The sequence below is a fragment of the Beta vulgaris genome, chromosome 5 (genome assembly GCF_026745355.1).
Source record: "Beta vulgaris subsp. vulgaris cultivar EL10 chromosome 5, EL10.2, whole genome shotgun sequence".
NCBI classification, from domain to species: domain Eukaryota; kingdom Viridiplantae; phylum Streptophyta; class Magnoliopsida; order Caryophyllales; family Amaranthaceae; genus Beta; species Beta vulgaris.
In genome coordinates, this window is record NC_079206.1 from 22,537,404 (window position 1) to 22,558,161 (window position 20,758).

At 33.9% G+C, this 20,758-nt stretch overlaps 1 protein-coding gene and 1 long non-coding RNA gene across 2 annotated transcripts; both read left to right on the forward strand.

The window, feature by feature from the left end:
• Positions 1–7,495: 7,495 nt before the first annotated feature.
• LOC104893309 (glycine-rich cell wall structural protein) lies at positions 7,496–7,966 on the forward strand. Its single transcript, XM_010679406.2, has one exon. The coding sequence runs from the start codon at positions 7,496–7,498 to the stop codon at positions 7,964–7,966; it is 471 nt and encodes a 156-aa protein (XP_010677708.2).
• Positions 7,967–18,534: 10,568 nt separating this feature from the next.
• LOC109134953 (uncharacterized) lies at positions 18,535–19,587 on the forward strand. The gene is made up of 2 exons (XR_002039833.3): positions 18,535–19,161; positions 19,297–19,587. It is a non-coding gene; the product is annotated as an uncharacterized LOC109134953 (long non-coding RNA).
• The last annotated feature ends 1,171 nt before the right edge of the window (positions 19,588–20,758 follow it).

Consider the following 20,758-nt stretch of genomic DNA (forward strand, 5'->3'; position numbering starts at 1 on the left):
CTTCCCGTTATTATTTTTATTATATGTTGGCTTGTGTGGATACATTATTTGAAGTATGCAAAGGCCACATAGGAACTTGGATTAATGTCCTCTAATTCTAGAAGAGTTGCTTGTTAGAGTTTCCTACCATTTTTGATAAATTTTTTATAGTTAGATGTATCTAACACAAATTTTAGTGTAACAAATATTGTTTGTGTATGTAAAAATATTGTTTGTGTTTTGTATAACAAATAAGGGAAAACAACAAATACAATATTTTTACATACACAAACAATATTCGTTACACGGAAACTTGTGTCTAATTCATCTACCTATTAGAGGTTTATCATACCTCGTTACCTACACTTTTGGGACTAAAGTTTTCAATTTCAATTTCGAATCAAATTTTAAAGGTTTAGGTTTTAGGGTCCGAAGTATAAATGGAGTTACTTTACTGTAAATTAGGTATCCAAAACCAAAAGTAGGAAAATTTTAGTTCCCTAAAATCTATACAATTTAGAAAATGGTGACAAAGAGAAAAGTGTATACATCATCAAGAAAAGGACAAATAATAATAATGTAGAGAGTGTAACCGATTTTATCAAACGCATGTGTAAGAGCTTAGTTGTATTAAATCAATTGAATATAGAAGTTGGTACATTTTTTATAAATTATTTATTAAGGAGAGAAAATATGCATCATATGGGAAAGTGGGTGATATTATAAAGTTGAAAGCAAAATAATATTTTAATTGATGGACCCATACCAAATAAGAAAATAGGAAATCTATTTGGGACAAACATAAATGAAAAACTAGACACTCTATTTAGGGACGGATGGAGTATATGACACAACCCATTTAATTTAATGAGTCGGATTCTCAATAGTTATCCGACTGATTCAATTATATGTGTGATCTTATAGAAATTTCAAGGATTAAATATCAAATTATATCAAGTCTTGCCTTAAAATTGAGCTTAATTTTTTATTTTTTTCTTCCCGCATTCATTAAGCATGATTTCATTTTTCAGATTCATGCATTTCTTTCTTAAAGATGGTTATACTTTTACTCTCTTTTTTCTTTTTTTGTTTTCTGATAACAATTTTTGGGAATAAATTTCTAGTTTTGGTTTGGAACCTAATTATTTACTCCATCCATATTGGACCGTAAAACCTAAACGTTTAAACTTTGGTCCCCAAAACCCACAAAAGGAGAAGTTAGAACCCACGAAAGGTATAGATAACTCTAATAATTATGTAATATTAATACTTTCCTCGTCTTATAATATAAGTCCTGATTCTATTTTTACACGAGAATTAAGGTGAAGTGTAATTTTAATTTATTTTAATAAAAAAAATTATTTTTATTGGGAAACACTTACATTGTGTTTTTCTTTTTAACAAAAAATAAAAACTAAACATTAATGTTGCATGGTTTAATGTGTAGAGGAGTTCAATATGGTAAAAGATTACATTTTGTCATTAATAATGGTGATTGGAAGCTGAAATTATGAGGACATTTTGGAAAAAAAAATTATTTTAATGAGAGTATTTTGGACATAATTATTAATTGAAAATAGAAATAAAACTTATATTTTAGGATACTTTATAAGGAAATATGACTTATATTATGGGACGAAGGGAGTAATTAATTAGGAGATATCAAAATTAATCGTGTTACTCCCTCTAACCCATAATATAATGTTTGCATTCCTTTTTGAATTAATATCCCAATATGTTGTGTCTATTTCTTTTTTATCAATTTATTTGGGCTAAATTATCTTTCATTTCTACATAAAACATTCCAAAATACCCCTACCTTTCTTTTATAATTTGTGCCTCTATTTATGGTTTTACACGATTTCAAGGAACATTTATTGCTCTTTCTTTTTATTTTAAAGGAAAAAGAAGAAAAAAAAAACTAGTTCCAAGACAAAAATACACAATAAATATTTACTTAAATATATGTTTTTGTGAAATCCTAAAACTCCTTCCATTTTCTTTAATTCTTGTGAAAATGAAAAATGAGCATTATATTATGAAACAAAAGAGTTTATTATTAATTAATTAATTAAGAGAGTTACCTGTCCTAAACGGGACCAAGCACTAACCCAAAATTTAATGGAGCAATTGATCATGTTATAATTTTGTTTTGTGGGTGAGATAGTGGGGCCAAAACCCGAATTGTGTTATCAATGTAGGTAGGAGAGTTACATGTCGTGTTACAGTAATGGACGAATTAATCATATTATACGTGTCGCAGACCAAAAGACAATGTAGATAAAAACAACTCAACTAAACATGGGACACATTTTGCGTGTATTCAGTGAGTTCAACTGAACCAACGAAAATCTAAAAAAAAATGAGTAAACGGTGAAAAATGCAAAAAAGAGAAAAAAGGTGTATACTTCCCGCGCGGTAATTAAATTATAGTAAGCCTTTGGTTCAGTGGTAACAAGCGCGCGATAAGATTATACTAAGTTATATTTTCTACACAAGTTCGATTTGTTTTTCTTTTTTGATACAACTTAGAGTTTACCTTTATTTAGAAGTGGCAAACAGGTCAAACGGGTCGGGCACGGGACGGGTTAAAACAGGTCGGGTCATAATCGGGTCAACTTTTGTTTGGGTCGGGTACGGGTCGGGTTTGTTCGGGTACGGGTTAATGTCGGGTCCATGAGATTTTGGGTCATATCGGGTCGGGTTAAAACGGGCCGGGTTAGATCGGGTTTTCAATCTCCCAAATAAATTAACACATATAAAACTAATGAGAGTAGATTAAATAATTCATGGACAGTGGCTAAATTATATATAATATTTCAATACTATATTTTCCTTAAATTTCTTTAAAAAGTAACTAATATGACAACTTTTCGGGTCGGGTTCGGGTTGTGGTCATCATTATCGGGCCATTTTCGGGTCGGGTAGATTCGGGTTTGGGTAGATTCGGTCATACTCGGGTCTATTTTAATTCGGGACGGGTTTGGGTCAGGTCGGGTTGTTTCGGGTCATATTCGGGTCGTTAGTTTCGGGTGAAAAACGGGTTGCGGGTCGGGTATTTCGGGTCGGGTCAACAGGTACGGGTCAATTTTACCAGCTATACCTTTATTAGATACAGTAGATTAATTATAATACATATTTCATTCGTTTTAAATAATAGTAATAGGCAAACTTAGAAGTTATTAGTCTTATATTTATTCGATGGGTACGAAATCATATAAAATTCTACTAAAATACACTAGATAATAATTAAGGGACGAGAAAAAAATTACGAAAGGGAAAAGAGAAGAAACGATAGTTCGTATAATGTGTTTTGTATTCTCTTAAAAGAATTAAAACTAATTGTTAATTAATAGGGATTGTTTTTTAAACAAAATAGTTGATAATGCATTACAAGTTATTGATTTCCACTTAAGTATCCACTATCAAGTGCCGTTGTATTTATGTACTTATTTTTTAGATTGTTTTTCAATGAAATAGTTATTTAGTTAGTATTTTTTGTGTTTCCCTTCTCTTCCCTTATATAATAAAGATTGGTCGCAATTTAAATTTTAGACTAATAAATTGTTAATTTTTAATCAATTAAGCGTGAGTATTTGGTCGATCAATTTTGAACTCCGCAGGCCAAATCCTAGATCTGCCACTGCTAAACACCCAAAAGACAATGGGCTAATCGACCACAATAAATTAGTGAAAACTACATAAAACACCCAAAAGACAACATTGTTGGGGGAGGGGAGTTTTTGGGGTTTGTTGGACCTCTGGATTAGTGGCCTCTGGATGAGTGGCCCTGTGCGAGGATAGCCAAGAGGAAATTCATCTTACCACGGATTCCTGAAAGAGGACTCAATATATATACATATATATATATATATATATATATATAGGGTTGGGATCCGGTGAGAATAGGTCCGATCCCTATGTAAGAACACTTTTTTATGTGAGAATGAATCTCATCCGTACATTGAGAATCAAGAAAACGACATTGAGCAACTAAGCCTGCAAAACTATGAGAAAATATCATAGTGACCATGTATTATATCATAATAACCCATCTATCACATGTTTAAAGAAATTAGTCATGAAAAAAAAATATTTACTATTTTCATATCATGGTGACCCTCTGCTATATTATAGTGACCCTATGCTGTATCAAGCAACTTTTTCTCTCTCACACACGTTGAACTTGTTCTTTGGAAATCACGACATTCTAGGATTACATTAAAAACTATATTTGAAGCGTTACTATATATGTATAACGGTCACTCTATGTCATATGTGTTCGAGCTGTTTTTTTTTCCATTAAAGCTAAAATTGAAGAAAATTACCAAGAGAATCAAGAAAATGACATTGAGCAACTAAACCTGCAAAACTATGAGAAAATATCATAGTGACCGTTTGTGATATCATAATAACCCATCTATCACATGTTTGAATAAAATTAGTCAAGAAAAAATAATATTTACTATTTTCATATCATGGTGACCCTCTGTTGTATCATAGTAGCCAACACAACCATCTACTATATCATAGTGGCCCTCTGCTATATCATATTAACCAACACACTTTATGAAAAAAATAGTGTGGAATCCGCAAATAATCGAACTAAAACATTGAAGAACTAAAACTCCATGAACGACGATACAGAGGAGAGAGAAAGAGAAGATAGAGAGAAAAAAAAGTAGCGTGAAAGGGGTGGGGAAAAAGGGGATAAGGGTTAAACTAAATTACAAAAATGTCATTACTCATAAGTGTATTTAGAATGGTTAGATTAGATTAGATCCAAAGGTCCAGATTGGTTCTCACATAAAAAAAGTGTTCTCACATAGAGGAGGCGTTAGCCCTCCTCTATATTGCATATGCACGTGATGCGTGCGTCGACAAATTTATGTAGTTATATACAAATGGACATGTTTTTTTTATCTAGAATTATTTTGATAGTGATGTAAATTATTGAGGTTCTTTTGCAGATGTTATCATCTTTTCAAATTAAAGTGAATGATTTTTAACTGTTCAATACCATCAATTTAAAATTTGGTCGATAATTTAATAATTTTCTTTTCAGCGGCTTTAGTATAGTTCTTTAACAATTATAAATGTTAATAAACCATATTGTTTGAACTTTGTAAATATAAAATATTATGTTATCACGATATATTGCTAACTTTTTTTTGTTGAAGATTCTAATTGATTTCGTGAATTGATTGTGTTAATCTAGTTTTTCAAGTTATTAATGATATTGCATATTCCATTTTGACCTACTCATATGACAAGTTTCATTGATTCTCTATTTTCAATTTTTTATAAAAAGAGAAATATTGTTTTAAATTATTAGAGGGTATTTTAGTCACTTCAAAAGAGGACACCACACCTCCTCCCTTGTCTTATATATATATATATATATAGGGGTAGGATCCGGCGATCCGCTGAAAACACCTCTTAATCTGAAAACTGAAAAAAAGGGTAGCTTTTAACCCCTTTAGGGTAACTTTTAACACTTTTAGGGTAACTTTTTCCAGTTTTGGGGTAACTTTATTATATTAAGGGTAGTTCTATATATTTAAAGGATAACTTTATTTATTATAAGAGTAACTATTACCATTTTTAAGGTAACTTTTAGCAATTTTAGGATAATTTTATATATATTTCAAGGGTACCTTTTAGCACTTTTAGGGTAACTTTATATGCTATAAGAGTAACTTCTTCCACTTCTAAGGTAACTATAAAAAATTATCGAAACAACAATAACTCGATTTATCAACACTTGCAATAACATTCAACGAATTCGGCAACAACAAATGCTTGATAAAGAAAAAGCAAATTTACTATCAATAAAAATACAAGAAATTAAAAACTGTATATTTCCTGTTCGATATGTGATTGTCAAAAAAAAGTTCACGCATGGATTCATCATCATTGATATAAACATATCTCTTCATTTTTGTCCAGTGCAGTCAAAATCTGCTACAAATAATTCAAATAAATACATTAGTTATGAAAAATGTGATAGATCTTTCAAAATCGCAAACAAAACAGATCGAATTTGAACAAAAAATGAAGATCTTTTGGCAATTTCGATCGTAAATTACTAGATTCAAAAATTCAGTTGAAGATCTGATAATGATGACCAAAATGAGCTCAAAATTATCAAAAAATTAACAATTACTCATCAAATCACATAACTCAAAAAAAAATTGTAAATGAAAATAAACTAAATCTAAAACCAAAAAACAGAAGAAATCTTACTCGAATTTTGATCTGGAATTCGCTGGATCTGGAAATTTGATCTGGAATAAATGAAGGAGAAAGGAGATAGGAGAAGAGGAGAGAGAAAGTTTGATCTGGAATAAACGAAGGAGAAAGGAGAGAGGAGAGAGAAAATTTCTGAGTTTCAGAAGATCAACGAAGGAGAGAGAGAGGAGAAGAGGAAAGAGAAAGTTTGATCTGGAATTTTGCTCTGAGAGAAAGTACGCGCTCGATTTTTTGCTCAAAACTCATCCGTGAATTTCGTCCCTTAGATTATACTATGGATAATCTAAAGGTTGAGATTGCTTGTTTTCAATTTTCAGATTAGCTAGTGGTTTTCACAAGATCTCATTCCTATATATATATATATATATATATATATATATATATATATATATATATGAGATATGACAGCAAGAAGTACTATTGAGTTTTCAGTTTTCAATACGGAAGGTTGGATAATCAGATCTCTAATCAATTTTTGTCTAGAACTCTCACAACCAAATAGGGCCAAAGTCTAGTAGGGATAATACCCCAAGAGTTTTAAAGATAAGACGTTAAAAAATGTACGTGTCGAATATTTATTCCGTTATTCATGCAATCATGCATTAGGAAGGTAAGAAGGTTACGTAAATGTAGTACTTGCTAGTAGATTGTTTACTCCCTTTCAGTGGAAAAAATAGCTGCATGCATGGAAGGTAAGACTTCTTAGTCAGATAAAATGACACAAAATAAGCACCATCTAAATCTAATTAATATTTTGATTAAGCAATGTGAAGAAACTTTGTAATATGAATTAATGATCTTTGTCTGTTTGCCGCAGTTAACACCACGTACGGACTTCTGAGAGAGTATTTTCTTTTTCTATGACAACTTCGTATGAGGGAGTATAAGTATTGTCAAATGACCAACTCAACCAAAAGTTTAAGTTGATGGTTGGAGTTGACGCTAAATATTCCACTGAGAAAGGAGGGGACGGATGAGATTTGAACCCGTGACCTTTATGTCACGCTGGCTATGATAACATGTTAAGGATCAACTCAACCAAAAGCTTAAGCTGATAGTTGGAGTCTCAGGAATAATTTAATACTCTATCAAGTATAACTACTATTCTTAAGTCCCAAAATGGGGTTCTTTTTGTCATTTTACAATCCATAATTTCCCTATAAATAGGGCACGTAAAGTCGCAATTAATGTGTATGCAGTGCAGTGCAGCAAATTAAAAAGCGTAGTGTGTTAAATTTGAATGAAGGAGTTGAAAGAAAATAAAATGGGGAAGGTTTTGAGAGCTTTAGGAATGTCCTTTATAATGTTATCAATTGTGTTGTTGTTTGCAGGGTTGGCTGAGGGAAGGCAATTGGAGCGAAAAACCAATGTGGGTAAGGACGGTATTGTAGGAGAAGGAGTTCATGATGGAGGTATTGGAAGTAATAATAAAGGGCTTGAGTCTGGAGGTGTCCAGGTAAACGGCGAAGTGGGGTGGATCCCGGGAGGCCATGGTGGAAGTGTTGGTACAAGATGTGGTTATGAAGGAGGCCATCATGGTAGTGGTAGTGGTAGTGGTAGTGGCAGTGGTTATAAGGGTGGAGGTGCTGGAAGTAGTGCTGTAGGAAAATGGGGCACAGGAAGCAGCGGACAAGGAGGTTGTGTAGGAGGTGATCATGGAGGAGGAGCTGGTCGTGGTGCCGGTGGAGGACCTAAACGTGTTTATGATGGCCTTCATGGTGATGGTGGTTACTAAAGGCCAAGGGGGAGCTCGGCTAGTATCTCTCATGAGATAGATCTCCAAAACTACATTATGCAATCATATATATGTTTACTACTAAAGTAATGATATGTGCTAGTTAAGCTTTGTAACAAACTATAAGCCAGGCGTTGCATGAGGAGGCTGTAAGCCATGCATGCTGTCATGCCTGAAAAATCTGTAAATTTGTATGTGTAAGACTTAGGCGTTGCGTAAGGCTATATGCCAGTTAGGCTTTGTATAAGGCTATAAGCCATGCATGCATATGCATGCCATGCCTGATGAGTCTGTAAATTTGGATGTGTAAGACTAAAAGTTGCTGTAAGAAATAAGATCTAGAAGTATCCCGTAGATGCTTTGGACATCTTAAAATTTGTTAACCTTTTACGTTCACTACAGTGACAGGCCCAGGATTTTCAATATGAGGGTACGGACATATAACAAACACAATAGTAAAGGAAAAAAGTGGATAAATTGCTTAATACATAACCAAAATATGCATAGTTATACAACCCAAAATAAGAAAAAAAAAAAACTTATAGTTCAGATTACATTTGCATAGTATGACTCCTCATATTTTGAAATTGAATAATGATATTTTTTGATATGGGGAAAGTATACTTGATTTCAATCTTCAGTTTCAATTACACGCTAACTAATTAATAATATCAACAATTTACAAGTAAATATTCAAATAAATAAAGAATCTAACTAACATACTTCTACATAAAAGTATAAAACAATCAATTAATTAAGCAAAGTAATCATTTAAAATGGAAAACAAAATTTAAAACAATAAAACAAGAAACTTATTATACGCATTGAATGAGAGAGAGAAAGTAGGTTGACGGTTGACACTTGACATTACCTAGAAAAATTCTCCTGGATATATTTTTGCTTCCTTAGCAACATCTCTTTTTTTTCTTTTCTTAAAATATGTTTTTCGCTTTCCAAAAATTTAAACAATAAATTCAAATTCTTTTGTTCGAATCTACGAGAAATTAATTAGAATTAGTGATTGATTTGAAATCTGGATGGAAGAATTGTTTAAGGTTCAAGGCTAAGGTAGCAATAGTACCAACCTTCCATGCAAGAGCCGAAAGCAAATGCAGAAGCAGAGGAACGAAGATCTCCCTTGTGAAGAGGTTTGAAGTTTTGAGAAATTTTGGTTATGGAAGTCGTCTCACAATTAGTTGTGTTTAAAAAAAAACATAAATTTTAGGTGAGATCAAAGAGAGACAAAATTGGAAATTGTTGTTCTTTTCTCTGAGATATATTACTTTCCAAAGTTGATCTAATACCACCATGGTTTCACTTTTTCACTCGCTTTCTGGGCTTCTGACTTTCCCTCTTGATTTCTTTTTTTTTATTAAAGCTTTTTTTTAATGAGGATACAGTTGTACCCCCATGTCCCATTCTGGGTCTGCCACTGGTTCACTATATAATGTATATATCAAACATAATGCTCCTCGTTTTTATTCTAAGCCCATGAATCGCTTTTGGTTTTATTACGTTATTGGATCTCCTTTTGATATGCAATTAGTGAGCTAAACATTCACAAGAGAAAAGATATAGTCAAGCTTACAGTAGTTCATTTATCCTGTGCGTTTCACGCCAGTTTAAGGCTCAGAACTAAACCTCCCCTCAATCTCCCTTTTCCAGCACTACCTTGTTGCTCCTAGGAATTGAACCTTGGTCTCCTTTATGGAGGATATAGGTAATGTACCATTGTATTAATGATCTTTGATTAAACATTCAGAAAATTTTCATTGAAAGTTAAACCATAATTTGGACTAGAATCAGTGTTCATTTGTGTTGTACTTTTTCAATTTAAACTATATACTCTCGATAGTCCTACCTTTAATTGTATAGAAGATTATTTATAACAATAATTTTATGAAAATTTTGGTTTTAACTACCTTTACTATATCACTTTTTTGAAATAACTATTGTTCTTAATTTTTTTTACATTTAACTACTTTTTTTCTCAAATTATTGATTTTCCAATCTTTAACGAATTCTATCTATCTTCCCTAGTTAAGTAAGGCCCACTTCTATTTTCCTCCAATTTCCTTACATTTATCCATCAAGTTTTCTACACGTTATCCCTTTCACTCAACTTCAAACACGATTAGTAGATCTTTCGTCAAATCAATTATCTTCACAAATCTTAAATAGGGGATTTAGGTTATTGTTCATAATTACAATTTTGAAAATTTGCCACTTTCAATAATTCAAAGTGAAATTTTTTAGTTTCAATTTCATAAACTAGTGTAAGAACAACTAAACAATTATTTTTGGAAATTTAAAGGTATAATCATAAATTAATTCATATTAGAGTTCAGCTTAACCATAAGTAACAGAACTACTCAAGCCTAATTGAAATAGATAGACAAATAAGCGAAGAAAGAACCTTCATAATGGGAAATAAAGAGAAAAGAATATGAAAATAAATACTTGAATTAATGAAAGAAAGGTAGAGTCTGGCAGAAATAGAGATCTACAAGTTTCTCTCTAACTTCTCTCTAAAAACTTTAAGCATAAACTAATTAATTTGTATGCATAAAATTTTTATTATATGCCACCTCACACATTAAAGTCAAATGTGACTTTTGTTAACAAATGATTATCTAAATTAATTAATTTGGGCTCACTATTAAACGTGATCGATTTTAATTAAATCATTTATTATTGAGTCTTGGACTCATTAAATGAAAGTTGGATTGTTATATCTATGGGGCCCAAGAGGCAGCTCAAGTGGAAACCCTAAGGTTCTCCTAACTCTATGAATAGAGAGCTCCTCCTCATTTGTCAGGAGGGAGAACAGAAGACTAAAAAAAGAGAAAAAAAAAAAAATCAGACTCCAGAGCCAGCAAGGAGAAAAACACGAGGCAAAACCTAAACTTCTCAAGTAGTCTCTCTACCAGTCAAGTTGCATCAGATTCTCTCCGAGAAGAAGAACAAGATCAACCTTGAGCGAGATCAAGCCCGAAGGCCCTCATTCAGGAAGATCATATTGGTTCGTGAGCAACAACAAACCAACATCAAATACTTCCAATAGAAGAAGAACAACAAGCATACAAATTGACGTGTCGTTCTATTCTACATCAATATCCTTGAACAAGATCAAGCATGAAGGCCCTTATTCATGAAAGTCAAAGTTGTTTGTGAATTGCAAAGTTCAAATACACGTGGAGATTTAATCAGAGGATTAAACATTAGTGAATAGTGATTGTAACCCAAATACAAAAATTCAATAAAATAGTATTTTGTTCACATCTTTTGACTCTCTATTTTGCAGATCTAAAATTTGTGTTTACAAATTAGGCACGCCCGGTGGGACAATCTCTACCTCTCATCTTTTTCTCCAGTCAAGCAATGAACAAATTCATTCGACCATGGTGGCCAAGAGAAGATCTGTTCATGACAACAACAAATCCTTTCCTACTCCAAGCGTGGATCCTTCGACGGAGTCAATCATTGGAGCGACAGACGTTGTTAATGTAAGTGTCATGACCATTGAAGCAAATACCATGAAGGAAGAATTAGCAAACATGAAGATGCTCATTCACAAACTCGCCAAGGAGAATGAGGAAAAAGAAGCACAAATCAAATTCCAAAGCAAACAACTTGCTGCTCTGACAAAGAAACTTGAGAAACGTCCAACTGGTGAAAGGGAAGGCGATAGTGGTGGATCCAAATTTAGCATGAAGTCAAAGACTAGTGAAAAGGATGGAGCTATCCATGGCGATTCATTCAATTTCCAACAAATTCAAGATATGATAGCCACAGCTGTCAAACGCCAACTTGGTGGAGATTTTGACGGGAACGACCACTACACCAAGCCTTATACAAATAGAATCAATGCCCTAGAAATGCCTATAGGCTATCAACCTCCCAAATTCATGCATTTCGATGGCATTGGCGATCCCAAGCAACATATAGCACACTTTGTTGAAACTTGTAATAATGCAGGTACTGAAGGAGACCTACTCGTGAAGCAGTTCGTTCGATCTTTGGAAGGAATGGCATTCGATTGGTACATTGACTTAGCTGCTAGATCAATTGATAATTGGGAACAAATACAAGAAGAATTTATGGATCGTTTGCACTCGCCGTATTGTCAGCATGACTGAGTTGACACAAACCACCCAGCTGGAGGATGAGCCTGTTATAGAATATATCAATCGATGGCGAACGTTGTGTCTTCAGTGCAAAGATCACCTGTCTGAAGCATCCGCTGTAGAGTTGTGCACCCAAGGCATGCATTGGAACATGGCTTACATATTGCAAGGAATTAAGCCAAACACATTTCAAGAACTGGCAACTCGGGCTCACGAAATGGAGATGACCATCGCCAACCATGAAGAGAATTATGATTAGACATCTACGTCGATGATTGTTCATGGCTGCAACCTTATGAAAAAAAATTTCACAAAAGGACAAAAATTACCCAAAAAAAAACTCCTAAGTAAGAGTATAAACGGCATATCTGGAAAAAAGAAATCTCCTAAGCAAGAGTATAAACTGCAAATTCAAAAAAAAAAAAAAAGAACTCCTAAGTAAGAGTATAAACTGCATAACTAGAACAAAAAAAAATTACTCTTAAGCAAGAGGATAAACTGCATACTTGTCAAAAAAAAAGTAAATCGAACTACATTTGGCTTGATCCAAAAAGGTGTAAAAAACCACTTTATTTGGTACGTAGGCATTTTGGATAATTAAATATTCAAGAGCAGCCACAAAAAAAAAATAAGTATGATTTTAAAATTGTACTCCATCAAGTCTAAATATGTTTTAACAAAATATGAAACACAAGCTTGGGGGCATAGCTGTTGTTCACTTGGCTTCACTAATCACTTTGTTAAATGATGAAGCATGATAAAAACTTTGCGGTTGTCATTCACTCGAAGTTCTGGAGAAAGCTATCAAGCACCAGAGTTTCAACAAAAATGTTAAGCATGGAAACTGGAGAAAGCTCTCAAGCACCAATACTTCGTCAAATCTCCTCGAAGTTCTGGAGAAAGCTTCTAAGCACCAGAGATCCGACAAAAATTTGAGCAACAAGATCGATAGAGAAAGCTTCCAAGCACTAACACTTGGCCACAAACATATCAAGATTGAATTGGAGAAGAGCTCAAAAGCACCAAAATATCTTGAGTCTTGAATGATGGAGAAACTTTCAAAGCACCATCACCTTCAAAGCAGCATGTCTTAGGCCATTAGAAAAAATTCTATTGGAGACTTGCAAAGAAAAAAATGAAGGGGACATGAAAATTGGAGAAAGCTTCAAGCACCAACATCGTGTCAAGGTAATCGTGTCAGAGCTTCTAACACGACTTCATAACAATGATGTCAAAAGGGACGATTTTCTTCATCAAAGTGTTCGAGGCGTCCCTCATATATAAATCATGGTAGAATGTCGACTTCTCCATGTGCACCAAGATTGCCGACAAAATATGATTCAGGGCCATGACAAAAGCGAAGCACATACAACCCACATAAACACCAAGGGTTCTGCTTTAAATCCAAAAACACATGAAACCAAAAAAAAAAAAAAAAAAGGATACAAAACTTTCGAAAACCCACAACAATGAAGAAGAAGAACGTTATGGTTCAGTCATGACAAGCAGACAAACAGTAACGAAGCTCTCCGACAACGGAAAAAATTTACCTGCTTGATCGAGAAGCAACTTCTCGGTGCAGTGCGTTTATTGTAGGCGAGAAGGAGTTATGACAAGATCACGGCTTCGGGAAGACGGGAACACAGGGCCTCGGGGCAGTGCAATGCGTGTGTGGTAGTGTAACACCCCGATAATTCTCTTTTTCTAGAAAATACTTTTATAATAAACCTTAGAGAATTACCCAGGCATTATCGCCCGTGTGATAACGTTTCGGCTTACTCAAAATTTTGCAACGGAAAACAACTTTCTAAAACAACTTTATTAAAACTTATGAAACCAAAAACAATTGTCAGAAACTAAACACACCAACTTAAAACGAACTAATGTCTGAAACATAAGCTCCTATGAAAACAACTTAAATGAACTAATACTACAAGAGTCTCTCCGTTCCAGATTCCCAATGAGATGCATCTGCGAACCTGTAATGTCAATGCTGTCTTGACTCTGCTCCCTCGAAGGATCACCACAGGATCAATAGGCAAGGCCATGATCACAAACACAACAAGCATGTAATCAGCAAAGCTGAGTACTACATATCAGACATACATGATCCTAAACATGATACTACAAAATAACATGCAGGAATAAACAATAATAAAACATATAATAATCTGCAGACAACTCTTACTGAACTAGACTCTAAACATTATTTATTTCTTTAAATGGAATAGTTATTGGACGAGTTGTCTCAACCTGAAAATAGGAAATATGGGAGCTACCACATATTGCAAAATTGACCTGCGATATCGAGGAACCTTTGAACTAATGAGGAATGGTGATCAATCAAATCCTAGAAAAGCCATGGGCTACCACCATGTACTCCAACCCTTAGTGTCCAACTCTAGACGTGCACCAGTCTAAAGTCTATAACCTATTCTCGTTTCACTTTACGTTGAATATATTTTATTACTTGTGTTGACACCAACCAAGCAAATAACATATAACTAACAATCACACAATCATAACAGAAACTCTTTTTATCTTTGGATTAACAAGTGATCAAAACTCATCAATCAAGAATCCTTTAACTTCTTTTTATACTTTACTAACTTGCTTGTTGAACTTAGCCAACAATAAACTTTACCTTTATATAGGTATAACTTGTACTTACCAAATAAGATCCACGGTTCTTATAAGATAATAATAATACTCAAGAATCCATGTAAAACATGATTCAATCTAACTTACATTAATTCACTCACGAATTAATAAATGAACTTGACTTACTCTGCTTGCATCAAATTTCCATACAAATATTTATACTCATAAACACTTCTAGTTTACATGTAGCACACAGGCAAATAACATGTAAAACCATTCCAGTAATCATATATATGAACAAATAGAGTCCTATACATGATACTAATAAATAAAACATTCTTAGATCATGCTTCTAAATCATATAGCACGTAGACAATGTACGTACCTTGTATAAACAAATCTGTAGGCCACTTTTACTCGCTAAAAGTCTTTTACTACGAAATCTCCGCCTAGAAAATAAAATAATGAAATAAATATCTCGTACTAAAAATTTACAGCAACTTTAAAACGATCAAAACCCCCTTAAACGTGTTTTAAAATCGTTTTTACGTACCAAACTTTCGTTATTTTTAATCCCTAGTATAGTACAACTATTTTAGTGATTAAAAATCATTTGAAACCCTTGAAATACTTATTTTCTGAAATTACAGCATTTATAAAATTTAATAAATATTCTGAAAATATATTTAATACATATAAAATTATATCCTAACCAAATCTCATGATTTATACTTTATAAATATAGTTTCTAGTGATTAAAAACCCTAAAAACTATAAATTTCATGATAAAAACTGAAAAAAAAACTTAACATATAAAATCTGGAATTTATTATACTAATAAACATAATGGCCGAAATATTTTAAGGCATGTAAAACAGTAATTTAAATCATAAACATGCTAGTTAATAATAAAATAATATAAAAAGTGGTACTTTAATGGAATCTTGAAGAGGAAGAAAAGAAAAACAACCACAACAATGGAGGAAAGGAAGGCCGGACAGCAGCAGCCACGGAACAAGAAAACCGGCGGTCAAATTCTTGGCTCCAACAAAGATTTGTGACGTTTCTTGTTCAACAAGAAACGTTACTTGAAGAAGAAGAAACAACTTTTGAGAGAAGATCAAGAATGACGCACAAAGGAGAAGAGAGAAGGAAAGAAAAGCGCCGAGTGAGAAAGAGAAGAGAGAAATAAAGTGTGTAGGGTAAAATTTGGGTTTTTAGGATATTTAAATAGAGGCTTTTCCTTTTGGGCTTAGGAAAAGAGATTTTAATAAATGAAACTTTGATGACTAAGAAGATGGGCTCATTAGGACTTTTGTCATCAAATAACCCTTTCCCTTTTTATCACTTTTGGGCTTTCGATTCCATTAAGCTTCCTTTTCAAATACGCTTTTAATAATTAAAACTCTTATTAAAACATGCTTAATTAAAACATTACAAATTTTATTAAGCTATGAAAAATATTTTTAGTTGACTTTTAAAATAGTCAACCCTTTTTAAAAGTCAAATCATTTTCCAAACTCATTTGAATTTAAATATAACTACATAAATACTTTAATATTTATGAAAATTCTTTAAAATTGTGGGGGATTACAGGTAGTGCTGGCGAGACCACGGCTCGAGAACGCAAGGGCCTCGGGGCAGTATAGCGGTGGTAGTGTGCTCGGCTTCGGTTTCAGTCCTCGTCAAACGCAGGGCCTCGGTGCAATGCGGGTGTGGTAGTGCTGACGAGGCCACGGCTCGGGAACGCAAGGGCCTAGGGGCAGTGCAGTATAGTGGTGACAGTGCGTATGGCTTCGACTTATGCTCGGTGTCGGTTTCGGGTCCTCCGCGTCGGTAGAAGGTCGCGTCTTGTTTTGATGGTGGAGTAAGATTTGTCGCGTCCTATGATGCATATATATAATGTGGGAATCACTGTTTGAGTTGGATGACAACTCTACAAACTTACTTATCCTAAACCACAAAAGATTTGGATTAAAGTTTGAAGCAACAATTATCTCCTTCAAATTCCATAAAATCCGGCCAAACATGGAACACGAGCGTTCATATAATTTCTATCTTGATGAAAGAGCAAATTATATCCTGATTTTGGAAAGTCAACCACAAAAATACTTGTGGGCTTCGGTTTTTTTCAAGACCAAATTCTATTATGATTTGATTACTTAAAGCAAAGTCAACCTGAAGAATATTTGGTGGGCTTGACCATGACAAAAGTCATGTGGTCATATCAAGACAATATGACCATGGGCTTGGATGTTAAAAAAAAAAATTCGAGACTTAATCACAATCAAAACACTCAAAATCGTGTATGTGATACAGTCTCAAGGGGGCAATTTGTATGCATAAACTTTTTATTATATGCCACGTCACACATTAAAGTCAAATGTTGACTTTTGTTAACAAATGATTATCTAAATTAATTAATTTGGGCTCACTATTAAACGTGATCTATTTTAATTAAATCATTTATTATTGAGTCTTGGACTCATTAAATGAAAGTTGGATTGTTATGTCTATGGGGCCCAAGAGGCAGCTCAAGTGGAAACCCTAGGGTTCTCCTATCTCTATGAATAGAGAGCTCCTCCTCATTTGTCAGGAGGGAGAACAGAAGACTAAAAAAAGAGAAAAAAAAAAAGAAATCAGACTCCAGAGCCAGCAAGGAGAAAAACACAAGGCAAAACCTAAACTTCTCAAGTAGTCTCTCTACCAGTCAAGTTGCATCAGATTGTCTCCGAGAAGAAGAACAAGATCAACCTTGAGCGAGATCAAGCCCGAAGGCCCTCATTCAGGAAGATCATATTGGTTCGTGAGCAACAACAAACCAACATCAAATACTTCCAATAGAAGAAGAACAACAAGCATACAAATTGACGTGCCGTTCTATCCTACATCAACATCCTTGAACAAGATCAAGCATGAAGGCCCTTATTCATGAAAGTCAAATTTGTTTGTGAATTGCAAAGTTCAAATACACGTGGAGATTTAATCAGAGGATTAAACATTAGTGAATAGTGATTGTAACCCAAATACAAAAATTCAATAAAATAGTATTTTGTTCACATCTTTTGACTCTCTATTTTGCAGATCTAAAATTTGTGTTTCCACCCATACGCAGCAATAAACCACGTCAATAGAAAAAGAAAATTCGAAAATCAACCTATTATTGCGGTTCTGGATAAAAGCCGCAGCAATAGATATTAATGAGAATTTTTCAAAAATGTTTGACTAATTTGACCAAACATATTGCTGCTGTTTCCATCCAGAACCGCAGAAATAGATTAAAATATTATTTTTTAAATAAAATTTAAATTTATTGTTGCGGTTCTAGGTGGAACCGCAGCAATAGGCCCACATCGAACAATTAAGTAAATAAGGGTTTTCAAAAACCGGCATTCCCACTCACACACTCCTCCATGTGTTTGTCTTGTAAAAGACTGCCTACTTTTAGATTAAAATTAGGCAATTGAGCCCAATATTAAAAACAGAATTAGCCCAATAGTGACTAAGTTAATTTTTTTCGATCACTAGTTTAATCCATTTAATGACTAGGTCTATTTTTATACTCACTCCGTCCCAAAATATAGTTCCCATTTTCCTTTTTTCACGGTAATTTATGCAAGTAGAATCTAAGAGGGATAGTAAAGATTTTTTGTTTATTTAAATAAATGTTGTATGGGAAAAGATGATTTTAGGAGAGAGAATGGAGAATCATTGGTAAAAAAAGCATTAATTGTAACATTTTGGTTGAGTAAACAAAGGAAAAAACAAAATTCAAAAAACAAATAAATGATGGGACACGATTTTCCTAGACAAATTTAAAATGTGGAAGTAAATATGGAAATGAAAACTGTATTTTGGGACACCCAAAATGAAAATGGGAACTATATTTTAGGACGGAGAGAGTATTAGAATTATACCGTCTCTTTTAATAATTTTTGCTCCCCCATTGCTTTCCTCTCACTCATCGTTCAATCACTCCTTTCTATCTCCTCCTCGTTGCTTCACCCTCCTCTCACTCCTTCACCCGTCTCTCACTACTTCAGATCTCCTTCATCACTCGAGTCTACTCCTTCATCGTTGCCATCCTCCTCAAGTTTTCTTTCTCCTCCTCAAGTTTTCTTTCTCCTCCTCAAGTTTTCTCTCTCCTCTTCGAGTCAACTCCTTCGTTGTTGCTCTCCTCCTCAAGTTTTCTCTCTCCTACTCAAGTTTTCTCTCTCCTCTTCGAGTCTACTCCTTCGTCGCTGCTCTCCGTCAAACAGCACCGCTGCACCGACTCGACTCCACAACACCCCTGCACAGCTCGACTCCACCACAGCACCTCTGCACCGCTCGACTCCACCACAACACCGCTCGCCACACCTTCAACCTTCAACGGTTTTCGTGCGCGTTCAACCAGTGCTAACACCTTTAGCCTCGCCTTCAACCTTCGCTAACTTCATAATCGCCTCTCCCAAGCGTCGGTTCTTTGTAAGTTACACTTACTTAGAGTTCTTTTCGTTTTTTTTTTTTTTTTGTTTTCTTTTTCAGATCTGAGGTTACTTTATGGTATTTTAATTTTTGGATTTCTTACATTTTATTTTCATTTTTGTTGTTTTTTTTAAGATATGAGGTAACCTTCAAAACCAACGTATTTGGCGAATCTGGTGGTTGTGATATTGTTATTGGTGGTGCTCTTAAGTCATATGGAAGTTTCAGCGATGTTTTGTGATTTTGAGTCTTCATTTTTTCCTTTTTTTCTTTCTAGTTAGATTTTTTTTTTATTTATTAGATCTAATAGCTAAGGTGGTGATATTATTATTTTTGTTTGTTAAGAATCAATCAGGGTTTCTGATATTTTTGTTATCGTTTTTCATATTTAACTTTTGTTTTTTTTGAATATATGTTGCTTTTGTATTTTTGCATTCGTTGTCATTACTTTGTGTGTTTTATTTTCTTCTTGCACTTTCTTATCAAATTTGATGGCAAACTGTAAAAAAAAAAAAAAAATTACCTGTACTTATACCTATTGCTGTGGATCCTACCCAAAACCGCAACATTAGGCTTCATTTTTTTATTAAAAAATATACCTATTGCTACGGTTTTGGGTAGAAACCGCAGCAATATGTATATTTTTTATAAAAAAATGAAGCCTATTGTTGTATATCATCACTACTACGGCTGAAAATCGATTACCTATTGCTGCGTCCTTCATTGTTGCGTGGCAAAAACTACCTCAATAGGCCACTTAATGAACACAGCAATAAGCAATTATTATACTAGTGCACAACTATGAAAAGAGGTTTGTAATTTCTTCAATTCTAATCCGTTTTTGGCTTATGATATATCGTTTTAATCCAAGTGCCTTAATCCTCGTGGTCTTCCATAAGTGTACAATACCTGAAGATATATTAATACACCAACTCTGAAGTAACATAGCTTATAAGAATAGACCCAAATTAACTTGTATTTTGTGTCCTCTTATAGAGCTGCGAAAAAATAAAACATTCTTACCATATTTGGTTGAAATTGAATTATTAGGTCCCCCCAAGTGAAACAATAATGCACAATAAACTGTCAACTCAAGTTTTTTAAGAGAGTTTGAAAATATTTGACATAAATGATGTTTCGAAAAGGAAATAAGCATACAAATAATAGAAGTAACCGCATTGAAAAAAAATTGCTCTCTCTAGAATTTCTCTCCAAGCCTCCTTTGAGCCTTACTTGTCTCTTGATCATCAGAGATAACCTTTTAGATATATAATCTAAATGGCCTTGGGAGTCAAGAATAGGCTTTCCAACTCTTAGGTAATGGTATTATCATGAACAACTTCGATCAATCTCTAAAATTTCCAGAAGAATCCGTGAATTTTAACCCGAATCACATTCCTCATGCTCCTTCATGCATGATGTTGACTCTCCGATTGATGAAATGTTCATTCAACTAAAGATATTATGATTATCTCCCTTAGGGGTGTTAATGAGTCAGGGTGGCTCGCAAACTGTTCGAGCTCGGCTCGGTCAAAACTCGGTCAAAGCTCGACTCGGGAGGGCTCGACTCGGGAGGGCTCGACTCGAGTTCGAGATC